This window comes from Anomaloglossus baeobatrachus, chromosome 5 (assembly GCF_048569485.1).
Source record: "Anomaloglossus baeobatrachus isolate aAnoBae1 chromosome 5, aAnoBae1.hap1, whole genome shotgun sequence".
NCBI classification, from domain to species: Eukaryota; Metazoa; Chordata; class Amphibia; order Anura; family Aromobatidae; genus Anomaloglossus; species Anomaloglossus baeobatrachus.
The window spans coordinates 113824588-113840515 of NC_134357.1; the positions used below are offsets into that span (position 1 = coordinate 113824588).

The 15928-nt window shown below is 38.8% G+C and overlaps 1 protein-coding gene across 3 annotated transcripts in view; it reads right to left on the bottom strand.

The window, feature by feature from the left end:
* LOC142310932 (ATP-dependent translocase ABCB1-like) overlaps nucleotides 1-15928 on the bottom strand; it is an 86615-nt gene that overhangs the window by 41131 nt on the left and 29556 nt on the right. For 2 of the 3 annotated variants that reach the window (XM_075348778.1, XM_075348777.1), the window contains exons 4-9: nucleotides 8114-8171; nucleotides 7882-8026; nucleotides 7471-7546; nucleotides 5462-5653; nucleotides 3417-3588; nucleotides 931-1055 (exon numbers count right to left, since the gene is read on the bottom strand). In XM_075348778.1, the coding sequence (XP_075204893.1) occupies nucleotides 931-1055; nucleotides 3417-3588; nucleotides 5462-5653; nucleotides 7471-7546; nucleotides 7882-8026; nucleotides 8114-8171 (768 nt within the window). The remainder of the gene's footprint in view (nucleotides 1-930; nucleotides 1056-3416; nucleotides 3589-5461; nucleotides 5654-7470; nucleotides 7547-7881; nucleotides 8027-8113; nucleotides 8172-15928) is intronic. The other variant, XM_075348779.1, reaches the window with a different exon arrangement.

Sequence of the window (15928 nt, forward strand, 5' to 3'; positions counted from 1 at the left end):
GTTGTCCAGCTAAAAAAAGTAGATAATTTATGTAATGTGGAAAAGGAAGGAGAATCTTTCTAAAATACTTCAATTAATCGGCCCAAATCAAAAATTTACCAGCATTCCTGGCTTGGATCCGACACAGAAAAGAGCCTTCATTCATGAATGAGTCTGGTTGCTCATTGTGACAGCCAAGCCTATCCATTTTATCATTATCCATAACAAATAAGGGGTAGCCTCAGCTACGGATATAAGTCACCGACACAGGAAGAAAGAGGAAGTTCCCTCCTGTGTCGGAAGCCAGGATTCAGAAGGTTCCGGGAATAGTTCTGATATCAGGAGCAGCATATTATTTTCTTAAGTCAAGTATATTTGAAGTTTCAATGCTATTTTTTTTTGTTTAAATAAATATATATATTTGTGTGTGTAGTGTGTAATATATATATATATATATAATATATATATATATATAATATATTATACACACACACACACACACACACACACATTTCTTTCACAGGTGGACAATCGTTTTAAATGCAACTTCTAAAAAAAATAAATAAATGGATAAAACTGTAAAATTGTAAACATATTCTTGGCCTTGCACATGGAAGAATGGCTGAAAAAGAAGAATAGTAATATCTGTACACGAATGATGTAGGTGCATAACATTTTTCATTACACTCATTTCCAAATATCATACAGTTTAAACAGTCCAACAATCAACTGGCAAATGAGCAAAACGCATGTTCGTTGGGTACAACCATTTTTAAGCAATCAGCCTAGCAGGTCAATAAATGACCTCCAATAGTCAGGCATGGAGCCGACCATTTAACTTTGCGATCAGCAACGTTAAATGCATGTAAGGAAAAATTATATCCTTTTCTCACTAGATAAACTTTTTGCATCAAAGCCAATGATCTTATAGCTACTTCTATAACCACTTACTGTTTAAGAGCCTTTTCTTGCCCATTAAATGCAACAACTGTCCGTATTGCTATGAGGATTTCCTCGGCGACAGCTCCCGCTTTTGAGTAAGCAGCTAGTTCTTTTGTTGTGAAAGAAGCAAGGAGCTGCGAAGAGAAGACAAATGTATTAATTTGTTGTAGTCATTACAGTTAGAAGACGCATGGAAAATGAGCAGAATGGACAGGTCTGAAAGGTCACCATGAATAAGCGTTATAATTCTGCAATTTACTTAGAAGGTTTCCCCCAGTATCAGCTGAGGGCGCGGTAATTAAAAAGGATTAATTTTAGCTTTTAAATTTATGGTTAATCAAGATCTTTAATTTTTTTTAAAGAAATTTTATAGCGCAAACTATGCCACATTTAAATTTATGCCTGAAGATTGCTTTTAGGCGATAAGTGTATTAGTCATTTATATTTCATCTGTTTTATACAGATAATATGGAATTAATGTAAACCAATAAGACTATTCACATGAATCTTTATTATCATTTTAAATGTCAGTTGTTCAAATATGGAGTATGTGCTTATTTAATACATTTTACAGACACACTGTAGTGGGCATATTCTGTAGGGAATTCTTTAAAAGGAACCTGTCAGGTGCAATATGCACCCAGAACCATGAGCAGTGCTAGGTGCATATTGCTAATCCCTGCCTAACCATCCCTGTATCTAATAGCATAGGTGAGGAGATCTTTAGAAAAAAAAGTATTTTTAAAGATCCTTTATCATATGCTAATGAGCGAGGTGACTAGTCCTCTGGGCATTAGTTCCTGTGCTCATTCCGCCCTCTTAGAATGGTAGCACACTTACAGGGGCATGCTAATATGCTATTCAATGCCCATTGCCCAGCGTCAGTATCGGCAAGGACATGCATACCTGTGTCCGGTGCTCCGCCTCAGAAGACTGGGCATAGGGTCAGTGTATATGATCAGAAGTCCCTGGCATTTATGGTCATGCACACTACAACAGGTTGAGGCCGGGACACGTGCACCCAGATTTATAATTGTCAGGCACGGTGGCAACAGAGAGCCGTGAGATCGACCATGCCTCTGACGCTATGCATTCATTAGCATGTTAGCACACCCATAAGGGCGTGCCTACATGGTAAGGGGGCCGACTAGCCAAGGGAACTAACACCCTTGCGAATAGACCCTGGCCTGATTAGCATATTATAAAGGATCTTTATAAATACTTTTTCTAATGATCTATCTATACAACTAGATACAGGGACAGTTAGGCAGGGATTAGCAATATGCACCCAGAACTGCTCATGGTTCTGAGTGCATATTGCACCTGACAGGTTCCCTTTAAATATAGGTGCATTAGTATCGTACCAGTCATTCAATCAATATTTGTGCTAATTGAAATTTCTATTGTGTGGTGGGGCGAGAGGGGGACAAAATCATTGTTGTTGACAATTAAACAATAAAAAAAGGATATATATTTACACATAGAATAAAACATTATTATTATTATTTGATCAGCTATTATACATCTATATCAAGAATTGTTCATCAGTTTGTGACCCTAGTATACATGTGATGCTCCAGGTTTTTCTTTTATTTGTTCCACAATAATGAATGAGTCTTTCAAAAATGGCTCAGGTTAAAGCACCAACACTTTGGCACAAAATATTGTTCTTAAAAGGGCAGCGCTCAAGGAAATGAAGAGGATAACATGTCTAGCAAGATGCATCAAATCTATCACGGCACGTGCCGCTGTGATAACGTCTTCCATCTGCATGACCTAGTTCCATGCAAAGTTCAAGACAGTAATAGATTTACCCCAATGTGTTACTTCATTAAGCAAAAAAAAAAAAGTCTATGTGATGTTAAATACTCCTGTGTTATGAAAAATTATGGGAGCAATACCTATTTTGACATATCTCGGAAAAGGGGTCTCAGACTGTGCAGCTATATATCCTAGTTTGCAGATAACCATGCTACTTTGGTCAGCTTTCACAATAAAGAACCTGACAAATACGGGCTCCACTTTTGTCTATTATGTGACCCTTGTACTAACGGTAGTATTTATCGTAAATACCTGTAGGCAGATCCGTGACCTAAACATGTTTTTGCACCACAGTTTGTATGGCACTGATTGCATTTAAGAGAGATTACTGTTGTTATTTTAATGTATTTCATGCACACACCAGGTTTATTTTAAGAAAAAAAAAAACAGTTTAATTGAAATATGTGAAAAATCAATACATACATAATATATATATATTATCTATCTATCTATTATATATATATATATATATATATATATATATATATAGATATATACACATATATATACACATATATACATATATATGTATATATCTATATATATATATATATATATATATATATATATATATATGTATATATGTAGTGTGTGTGTGTGTGTGTGTGTGTGTGTGTGTGTGTGTGTTAGTTAGTTATGGTTTTAGTTCACGTCATTTAATTTATTCGACTTACTTTAGACCAGACTGCGGCAGATACACCCAGCAGTGGACTCACAGACAGGATCACTAATGTCAGTTTCCAGCCATTCACAAACCCGATGACTATTCCAGCTATAAAGGTAGAGAAGTACTGGGAAAATATAGCAATTTTGTCCCCATATCCTTCATGAATAGTATTAATATCCCTAGAAAGAAAATACATAAATAAAAAACACAAGAGGGTACCAATGTGTTAAAAATGTTGTTTCCAATCATGCAATCAATTATTAGTACTAGTATCATGCAGGCTTTTCCTACAAGAATGGCATTTGGTGACTACATTTTTATTAAAGGGAATCTGTCACCAGATTTTTGCTAATTAATCTGAGAGCAGCATAACGTAGGGGCAAAAACCCTGATTCCAGTGATGTGTCACTTATTGGGCTGCTTAGTGTAGTTTTTATAAAATCTTTGTTTTATCAGTAGGAGATCATCATCACTAGAGATGAGCGAACCTGAGATTCGGTTTTTTGAACGGAACACCAACTTAAAAAAAAAACGGGTTCGGAGTTTCGATGCTTTATGTGCGAACTTAACTCGTACGAGCCATGTTGGTGCTCAGCCATGTGCGAGTGCTTGCAGTGTTTAAACAGCTCGCACTGTGGGGGGGGGGGGGGGGGTAACAGGAGCATTAACACATGTAGTGGGCAACCCCAAAACACACAAATTTAAAAATGTCCGTCCCCTGAAAGTGATCTGCTTATGGCTGGCTGCATGTGGGAGAAGACTCAAACTGCCAATTAGTACTTCCGAGCCTTGTCGGGCAAGGTTCAGACACATGGAGGTTCAGTTCATTTGCTGCCAGCAAACTGAATCTACGAAGGTTCGCTCATCTTTAGTCCTCACTAGAGGACTAGTAAATGTGCTGCCAGGTTGTCCAACCCACACCCCTCCCCAACTGCTGCTTGGCAGTGTACATAGAAAGCTGCCAAGCAGTGGTGTGGGCAGGGTTATACAGAGCTCAACAGTCAGAGAACTGGTAGATCTGCAGTAGATAAAAGTTTTTAAATCAAAACTGCAGCAAGAAGCCCCGTAACTGTGTTGCTCTCAGATAGGATAGCAAAATCTGGAGAGCAAAATCTGGAGAGAGATTCCTTTTAATATTGGTTTTGCAACTACTGCAATACTGGTGAATATTGGATTAAACTGCCTCTAAATATTTAGCAGAAAGCCAAAAGGGAAACATATGTGGTTCCTCTGCACTGATGACAGTATTCCAAGGGAAAATAAACAGGAATACTCAAGGAACTGAATTCAGCTTTTATTACCTACATGTTTTGAGGTTGTCCGAAATCTTCCTCAGGATATAACCACAGTAAGTAACCTCAGAGGAACGACATTCAGTTCCCTTTTGGCTTTCTAAGGTGTTTGCTTATTTGCGTTGTCCGTAACACAACCCTTCCAGGCTAGCAAATCCCTGTACTTTTTCTACCCACTAATAGATATAGGAAAACACAAACTGTAAAGTTTCGGGTTCATACCGAACATGGACTTTTAAAAAATAAATAAAAACAAAAACAGTCTCCAAGTTCAGAATTCTAGTGCTTTATGTTGCTAACCACTTGATTGAGTATCTCTGTATTCGGGTACTCAATACTTGGCCCAGGGCGAGCCGCATGCAGTCTCTGAATGGCTCGCACTGGTGGTAGAAACAACATTTCTGGATGTAGTGTGTAAAAAAATTAAAATAAAAATACCCGCCCTCCCAGGGAGTGTTCTGTTTATGGCTGTGTATTGGCAGAGAGCTAAAATGCCCAATCATTGACAGTCAGGTCAAGATCGTGTCCTGAAGTGAACGTTATGTAAAGTCCGGTTGAACCTCGCGAACCTGTACTTCCACGGGTCAGCTCAGCTCTACCCACTAATCTTGGATAAGAGCCTATTCCGCTCTTCTTCCATTATCTACATATTTAATGGTAAAGCCAAACTGCCAGCGCCGTAGTTACTACACATCCCAACTCCCTGACACCATCTATATAACGTGATGCGTCTGGTTCAACCACGAATGGATTTTCTTACTCTGTTAGTCTGGTGTTCAGAGTCCCAATTTGGTTGGAGTCAAACCAAGCCATATCCTGATGAAGCACAGCTTTGAAAAACCGTTGCCGAATCCTATGAGTCTGTCTTGCAGCAGATAACAAAAAGGTCCAGATTTGAAAGAGGGATAATACAAAGACAGCGCAACCAATTCCGACATAATAGTATGAATATCTGTAGAAGGAAAGAGAAGGTTAGGTCATCATTCGTTCATGATTACCTCTTCACATCACGGCATCCTTGAACATAGAATAATAGACCTTCGTGAACTATGGAAAACATGTTTGTTGTTTTTGAAAAATAGGGAAAGTACCAACAGAACTATAAGATATGAGATACATTATAAAACTGATTCATAATCTGAAAACAAAGAGTTTGTCTGCCAGAGAGGAATATTGGCTTTGCATTGACATTATGCATAATTTTTATGTAAAATTAGTCCATTATTGCATACAAGTAATAATTGGATGAATAGTTTGATACATAGTCGGAAAATCAAACTATGGTTTAGAAAGGAGAATAATTTCAAGATAATTGACACAGTAAAAGGGGCAGAGAATCTTGGCAGCTTTAAAAAGGGGTTTCCCAGTACTACACAGATGTTGCAGTCAATCAGATTTTTGGCACGACCAGGCAAACTTATAAATGCGACACAAGTGAAAATTTCTAGGCCAAACGGTGGCAAAGTACAGTTCCAGTTTAAGTCGTTCGTAATGAGGTAACATCTTTTCATGAATTGCTTATCAATCACTGACTTCACAATATACTCAAATATTAACTTCCAATAAAAAGGGCTATATACTTGCAGAATTCAATATTAATTCTGAAAATATAAAAACTAGTCTACATAACGAGGACTCCAACTGCCTAATAACTATCTCCTGGCTCATTCCGCACTGCTCCATGTCACGGGAACCCTGTTCCTTCCAACACGCGCCCTCTGAGGTCGGGACATATCGTGATGCAGCCAGGACAAGCCAACAGCTCTCGCAAGCAAATGGCAGCTTCTGTGAAGATGCAACCTACAAGGGGAATCAATGTATACCAAGCAGACATGACAAGGGAAAAAAGAGAAAGAAGACAGATGAAAAGGTAAAAAATGGTTTCTTCTGTCCCCCAATATCATCCATATTAGATTGGTGGGGGGGTGCAAAATCCCACACCAGCACTAAAACTGGTATCAGTGGCCAGGTGTACACAGTGCTAGTGGGCAGAAAACCACTGCACCATCATTTTATTTAACGGGTGCACTCTGAATTCTGTTTTTTGCAGTACTAAAGTGTAATGGGAGAAGTCTGGCCGGTGGTGCCGAGTGTTGGTCACCCACTGATCTTATATTGATAACCTATCCTAACGGACAGCAGAAAACACTATTAAGGATTCATTACCCTAATTCATTCATTCAACCCAATATTATGGTGTTCTCTATATTTATGATATGTTTTTACTGTTGTCACATGGTGAAAGAAAATCGATTCCCTACTATTGCTGGTCCATACCCTCACACTACCATTCTGGAGCTCTTCGTAAGTGAATTGGTTTTTCATGAAAGACATATAATTTACACACAGTACTTTATGGTAAGAGACACAAATATGACACTACCTATAGTACATTAGGTTTGCCATAGAGCACTTAAAATAATTTCTCACCAGATTTCACAATACACACTGCATACCTGATTGATTAGATATCCTGGACCCAATGAGACTGATAAACTTTCAAAAATTCATAGTAATGAGACAGTTACAGTGGCCCTCCTGCTGCGGAGATCTCACACTGCTCTGCACAAGCTGCAGCTGTCAGTCAGGTAGAGGATGAATACTCTGACACGTGAGCCCTCACTCTAGCTAGATTAATAGAAATATCAGGATTACAGAGCCATTTTGGCAGGGATTTTGAATGCAATTACACCAACCATGTGTATTCTTAACAGTTTGTATTGCGAAATCTGGTGAAAGATTATTATTAGATCCCCATAATCCCCTTACTTTGTCATTTCAGCTTCTATGTCAATAGATCCAACAAACTTCTGATTGCATTCTCCTGTCATGTTCATTGTTGTACCTTTATATAGAGAAAAGTAAAAGTCTGATTTTATTGCCATGAACATTATTAAAATTTCATAAAGACAAAATAAAATGTGCTAATGTCAGTATGTAGAATATATATTTATGAGCAAATATAATTTCTTCCTCAACAATTATGTATATTTCACATTTCACTCAGTTTACTGTAAAGAAAGTCCTTCCCTTGAGTGCAAATCCAAGTAAACACATAAGGCCAAGGACAGAGCTAATTGTGTGAGAAGGCGAGGAAAAGTACATACTGAAAGCTGTAATGTCTTATCTAAAAAGGTGCGACAGGACAAGTGCACAATACGATAAAACTAAAATGCTCACCATTTGCATTAATACCACTCTGGACAAAAGCATCTGTCATCTCCCCAAAGACTATGATCATAATTGGGAGTCCAGTGCCGGAGGCAAGAGAACATGCCAGGCCAATGATCATCAATAATTTATCCCAAAAATCGGCATAGCGAAACTGGAAGAAAATAAATAATCATTGTACGTGGTAAAAAAAAAAATAAAATAAAAATTAGTAAGTAATTTATTTACTGTATATACTTACTAGCTCAAAAAAGCCCACCATCGATACAGGCTCCTTTCTCCTCCCTCTTTTCCTTCTACTAAGGAAACAAGACAGCGTTAACAAAATGGACATTGGTCTGATAATTAAATGGCTCTGGTATTTGCAAAATAAAATAGAGCAGAAAGTAAAAAAAAAAAAAAAAAAAAAAAACACCCAAAAAAAAAAAAAGCAACAAAAAGCACGATATATTCACTTAGAAAGGCGGTGTAATAATAAGCATAGGGGTGAAATCAGATACAGTTAGAATAGAACAAGACTGGCTGGGGGCAATTGTAAGTATAGGGTAATGTATTATTCTCAGAGCAGCTAACATCTTGACGTCTGTACAATACATTCATGTCACACAGGTGTTGAGGGGGGGGGTCTGCACATTTGTTTTGTCTTTGTTTTCTTGGGGGGGTTGGGGAGGCGTTAATTTATTTCTTTGGGATTAGTCAAATTCCCCCCCATGAATAGTTTATTTCATGTGGCACAGGGTGAAGAGCTGCTCTCTAACACTACATGAAGAACTGGGTCTAAGTGGCCGTGTTCGTCAGTAGCATAGGGGTGGTACAGCAGTACTGTACTTACATATTGTACACACAAACATGCGTCCTTTCTGAATACTTCCAAGCACCCACTACTCACATTTTTTGTGATATTAATTATGTCTCTAGGTTCACTAGCATCCTCAAAAACATCTCATTTCCAAAACACAGTGATCAATTTTGGTCATAGACTTTTAAGTCATCAATAGTGGCCACAGCGCTGACTGCCGATCGATGTTCATTTTGTCCGAAGGTGGGGAGAGTGCAGCCAGCGCAGAGCTCGTGGGACATAAAGTCATGTGAGCCCCAGGACAGAGAGTACCAACATCGCTGGAACGGCACTGTCAACGAGTAGAAGTGTTTTTATTTTAACAGGGGCCATTGCTCTGATTGAAAAGGGCTCCACTACTTGGATTTGCACTCTAAAGACTGTTTCACTGTCTTTTGCTGGCTGCAGAATCAGTTGACTAAGAATTTGTCAGTGAGCACATTCTGATGGAAAAGTTTGTAACCGATTTGTCTTTTTCTGAGCCCCTCTTGTGATTTCTGACTATAAATATGAATATGAAGGAAATCAGAGAAGCCCAATTGCAAGAATTACTTCATTCCAAACACTTCAGTATAAGGAGCGGGGAAAAAAATCCCCAAAAAGGTGGAAAGCCTTTTCAATCTTGTGGCTCAGTGGTTAGCACTGCAGTCTTGCAGCACTGGGTCCTGGGTTCAAATCCCACCAAGGACACCATCTGCAAGGAGTTTGTAATTTCTCCCCGTGTTTGCGTGGGTTTCCTCCGGGTTCTCCGGTTTCCTCCCACACGCCAAAAACATACTCATAGGGAACCTAGATTGTGAGCCCCAATGGGGACAGTGTTGCCAGTATATGTAATGTATGTAAAGTGCTGTGGAATTAACAGCGCTATATAAATGAATAAATATTATTATTATTATATTATCAATCTTTAGGTTTCAGGTAGACTGTATAGCAGAGACATCGCTATCCATGTCGCTGGTGAAAGCACCCGCCCCCGTCGGTTGTGCATCACGGGCACATTGCTGCCCGTGGCGCACAACATAGTTAGTCCCAGTCACACATACTTACCTGCCTAGCGACGTCGCTGCGGCCGGCGAACCGCCTCCTTTGTAAGGGGGCGGTTTGTTCGGCGTCACAGTGACGTAACTAAGCAGCCGCCCAATAGAAGCGGAGATGAGTGTGCCGAACATACCGCCCACCTCCTTCCTTCCTCATTGCCGGCGGCCGAAGGTACGATTATGTTCCTCGTTCCTGCGGTGTCACACATAGCGATGTGTGCTGCCTCAGGAATGACGAACAATCTGCGTCCTGCAACAGCAACGATAAATCGGGATTAGAACGACCGGACAACGATCAACGATTAGGTGAGTAATTTTGATAACGGTCGTTTGTGCGTTTCACACGCAACAACTTCACTAATGAGGCCGGATGTGCGTCACGAATTCCGTGACACCAACGACATCTCGTTAGCAATGTTGTTGCGTGTAAAGCCCACTTATGTCAGCATGGCTGCCTGAGCCCCGGGGGTCTCCTTATGTTACCATACAATGGAGGCACTTTCTATATGGCCTCTTTTAAGACCATGCTTTATTGAATAGGAATTCTAACCCAACTATGGTCTCTTATTTTCCTTGACCTCAGTTCATTAATATGGTGCCCTCTTAACGTTATTTCCTCCCTGATCATACCGTGTTCGACACTTGGCCAACAGTCTATCAAATAAACATCTAGCCACTTGTCAAGGGTGTCTTATTCTTCCTTCTTGATATCTAGTACAATCAAGTTTATATCTACTTTTAAGTAACTGATCTCTGGTTTCCTCTAATGATCTCAGAAAAGAAAAAAGCTCAATATTTCTCCTCTAGTGGAGGCAGGTTTGATTGAGGAGGGTAATTATAGGGGTATTTCATAGTGATTTGTCTTATATGAGCAAAACCTATTCTTGGCGGTGATTATAATATATACAATTGCCATGCCTGATTTGATTGTGTTCCTGATTTTTTACAGGATTTACCAATGAGCGTATTTTAGAGGAACACATAATAAAGGGCCCACACTAGTATTGTGTGGTCCTTTGTAGATGTATGAGGTTACATATCATTTACAGTATATATTACACCAAGAATAGAACTGCACTTTGCTAGTTAATTTCTGCCTAGAAAAGTCAGCGGTTTTCTGAGCACAAACATAATTTTACACTGGATTATAAAGCTTAGCCCAAAGAACAGAATGGAAATGTTGTTAAAAACGTAATTGCACATTACCCTCGTATACTTTATTGCCGGTGTATAATGCCTTTATATCTGCTTTTCTACCAAGTAGAGCATTAAGCGTGGCTGAACCCCAGCCAGTAGGTACAATTACATTTGCTGCTTTAGCAATTAACTTTGAAAGAATAAAAAAGGAACAAAAGAGGTAGCAGTAGCTAAAGACTAATATGCAGAAACTCAGCATCACACAATACGGTTTGTGATTATCTCACTATATGTACAGAGATGCGCCTATGAAAAGACAGAAGGATTGAAACTTGATGGGATGAATCTTCGCTATTTATTGTGTATGTTATGGCGTATTTGATTAAATTAGTGGCTTCTATTAGGATCGTAAATCTAAAGTTAGTCATAGAGGAGATGGACTGAAATGTACAACTAGCTATAAAATCCAGGCGTTGCCCGGGATAGTAACTGTCTCTATCTCTCCCAGTTTGTCTCTCTCTCTGTCTGTCTCAGTCTCTTTCCCCAGTCTCTTTCCCCAGTCTCTTTCCCCAGTCTCTTTCCCCAGTCTCTTTCCCCAGTCTCTTTCCCCAGTCTCTTTCCATCTGGATAGAGACACTAGCATATGGCATTGGATGCGATATGCTAATGACCCTCGGCTCAAGGTCTGCTACGAATGTCATGCAACTGTGATCCAATCTTGTGTTCAGATCACAGTTGTGGAGGAGAGGAAGGGATTAACCTCTCCATCTCTTCCATTGTCAGCTGATGCATATATCGCACTGCACTCGGATGTCATCCGAGTGCAGTCCGATGTTTCACTCGCACTCAGACTTGTATGCGTGTAAGTGATGAGACTTGCAGAAAGTTACAGCATGCTGCGATTTTTTTTCTCAGTCTGATTAGTGCTGAGGAAAAACTCGCAGATCTGAGCTGCAGCATGGTCTTTTATGGGGCCGAGTGCACTGTGAGATTTTCGTGCGAGTTATACGCTAGTGTAACTCCAGCCTATTAGGAATGTTTGGCCAGACATTAGAGGCCAAGTTCATTGGAAACCAGCTGTACACTTCAAAAAATATAATCTCTCTTTGCAATAGAATTGCTTTTTCTATTCACTGTCATTCTCATGCAGACTTGCTTATTTTCATGCTGTCTAATGTAATTTAAGAATACCCCTTTAAATAAAGTAGGTTTCCTATATAGAACTTGCAAGGGTTACCGTAACACGATATCTGAGATAACACATCTTCCAGCTCTTTTGCATACAACTTTAGGTGTGTGGGTTCCCCTCCTAGTTGGACAACCTTCTTAAGCTGTATACATTTCAAGCTTTTAATAATACATTAACATATACCATTATTATGAACGCTCCACCAATGTCTTGCTGAGAATAAAGCTCCGCTTCCATATCGGGCTCATCCCATGCCTGGGTCAGCATGTGAGGTGTATGAAGGCATGTTTGACTGCATATTTCATTAGCTGATGCAACCCACTTGACAGTCTGTTTTGGCCAGATCTAACCCAAATGCACCAGGTGAGCTGCTGAAGGATGACCGCAGGACATCAGAGGAGAGTTCATGACTTAAGTATATTAGTAAGGCTTTAATCTGTCCATGTTTCACTCATGTGTTCTATGAGCCTTTTTCACGGATAGAGCACATACCAATTGTAATTTATGGGCATGCCCATTTCCCCCTACCATCCCCAGACTCCTATCTGGGATTTAAAAAAAAAAAAACAAAAACAAAAACAAAAAAAAACGTGCCTAAGTACTAACAGGCAGGTAGTTGCTACCTACCTGCCTGCTGTGCCAGTTGCCATTTCTTGCCGACACAGTGCTGTCAGACTGCTTCTTCCGGCGACTCATCCGCTCTGCTCTGTAGATGGAGCGGGACTGCCAACGTAATGCTGATTAATGAGAGAGAGAAAGAGAAATCTCTATCTATCTATCTATAGCTGTCCCAGTATACAGAGCAGAGTGGAAAAGAAGCCTTCGATCTGTTGAAGAAGCCACTGTATCGCCAGCAGTAGTGGTCTTTGGCTGCTCTTTGCCAGCAAAGAACGGCATTGGGCACCACAGGCAGGTAGTTGACAACCACCTGCCTTTTAGTACTTAGGCATTTTTTTTTGTTAAATCCTCACTGAAGGGTATATCTGGGATTTTAAGTTTACCAATTCATCTAAACATTTTTTTTTCCCTATCTGCCGAGCCCCTTTAACAGGTGATAAATTTGCATTCTGCATGTGGAGAGCCAAAACTGCAAAATATGTGACATTGAGCCTCTACATAGCAAAAGAAATGTGTGCCATTATACTCTTGTGAAACATTGCAAATGCATGGGAATATAAATTGTGTACAATTTGGCCATTTTCACTTAGGGGGTGTACTAACTTTTCTTGCCCGCGGTTTAGACATTAATAGCTTTGTGTTGCGTTATTTAGAGGGCACATCAACTTTACACTGTTATACAAGCTGTACACTGACTACTTTACATAGTATAAAAGTGTCATATTCTCAGTGTTGTCCCAGGTATAGATATTTTACAAACATGTGAGGGGTGTACTCATATATATATATATATATATATATATATATATATATATATATATATATATATATATATATATATATATATATATATATATATATATATATATATATATATATATATATATATATATACACACACACACACACACACACACACACACATACACACACTGTATACTTTAAATGTGTAAAGTAAAAAAAAAAAAAATTAAAAATTGAAAGAATAAATAGAGCAGTAAAGCAATACACAGCGTTATTGCACTGGTTTAAGAAACACTAGTCACATGACTGAAAAGCTGTCATTTACAAAGGCATGGTGTGCAGAATAAAAAAAATAAATTTATATATATATATATATATATATATATATATATATATATATATATATATATATATATATATATATATATATATATATATATATATATATATATATATATATATATATATAAAATCTCCGCTCTACACTCAGATGTAATATAGCTAGGAGGAATGAGTTGCCTACGTAAAAGTAGATGCAAGAGTAACAATACGAGATATTGTAATAAAGGTTATACCATACAGAGGCTGGCGAGCTTAGTTTTCCGTTCTGTAATAAGCAGTCTCAGTGTGTAATTTACGCCTTTTATACAAATATATGTTATATTGTTCGTCCATGTGCCCACAATTCAGGTGATTCATGAATGAAACTGACGATGTATAGATATCATGCATTAACATTACCAGAGTATGTAGTAACAATAACTGGCTAATTAAAACGCCATGGTAAAGCGTAGCCCGCATATGTGAGCAGCACTTCCTATGTCCAGTGATAAAATAAAAGAAAATTTCCATTCTATAGGAACGCAGGGCTAACATTAATCCTTGAATAGTGCTGATTGCTCAATTGGCCTGAGGCGAGGTGCTTTAAAGTTTTTTGTTTTCGTGTAACCACATGTGAGTTTTCTTTATCTATCCAAAAAAAAAAAAAAAAACACCACGGTGGGGAAATATATCAAGCCTTCTGCACCTGGTTGTTGGCGCATTTTGTGTCATTTAAAAACTTTATAGTTACGTTTATTTAAGTTGTGCTCCATTTTTAATGCATTTTGCGCTCATCAACAGAGGCAGCCCCCTTGTATTTTCCCTGTGTTAGAGCTATTTATTACTTGTAATTTTTTTTTTTTTTTTTAAATCCCACACTAAAAAAATAACTTGGAAGCCCACTCTATAATTTGAGGTGGAAGTGGGCATAAAAAAAAAGTAAGATTTCTAGACAAAATTGTAATACCCCATTTCCTTAAAATTAAGACCTACCCAGAAAATAAGCCCTAGCATGATTTCACAGGATTTTTAGAGTATCCTTGAAATATAAGCCATACTCTAAAAATGAGTCCTAGATCCAGTCAGGGCCGCCATAAGGGGGAATCAAACTGCACAATTTCTCAGGGACACCACCTTCTTAGGGACCCCAGCAGTTGTATTCCAAGGTTAAGATTGTTTAAGGACCTTTGATGACTTCAGTCGTCATATGACATGATGTAATCGAAGGTCCCTTAATTGCAAGAGTCTAAAATAAAACTTAACAGGAGAGAGGCTGGTATGCAGGACTGGCATTAGGGAGACAGGAGAGCAAACTGGGAAATTTCACATGGCCCCCATTCTATTAGGGGCTTCAGCGTTTATTTTCTAATTATAGGACAGCCTAAGGACCTTAGTGACATCACGTCATGTGACCAAAGGTCTCTAATTTGCAGGAGTCAAAACACAGTATCAAACTGTGTGATACTTTGGGTCTAATTCATTAAGGGTTTTTTTTTTTTGCCAAAATACTGGTGTTTAACACCTTCAATTGTGGAGTGGAAAAAAAAAATTGCAACTTTTGGAGTGGCATAACATAGGATTTGAAACTGTTGCCCCCAAAAAAAAAACAAACACCCCAACCGCAAATTTGGACAGCCATTATGGTAGTAGAAAATGATTTTGCCATCGTCCTGTGCAAAGAACACAAGGAAAGAAAAGTTCTGTTTGGGGCCCATGCTAAGTATTTACAGACACAATGTTAAAGTACACATTTGGATGTGCCAGAAGGCCACGTGAGTATTTGGTGAGGTTTTTAACTCAGTATTTGTAAGACAAAACCAGGAGTGAAACAGAGGGAAAGTATAATAGAAATACGTCACCATTTCTGTATTTCGTACCCACTCCTGGTTTTTGGGTAAAAAATTGAAATTCACAACGTGTGCACGTGGCCTCATTTTGGCTTTTCACTGCACTGGAGAAGGGCGATATGTGTTGCAGTTCTCTGGATATTGATCAAAAAAAGCATAAAGCCATCCCACCGCGACAAGGTGTACCCAGTCGGGACAGTACCTACACTCTCTAATATTAAAACCTTACCATGGGACAAAAATAGGCCTCAATGTGAATAAGGGTTGAGAGTGACTAGGTCCAAACTGGGTACACAGCCATGGGAAGCACTTTTTTGTTTTTATG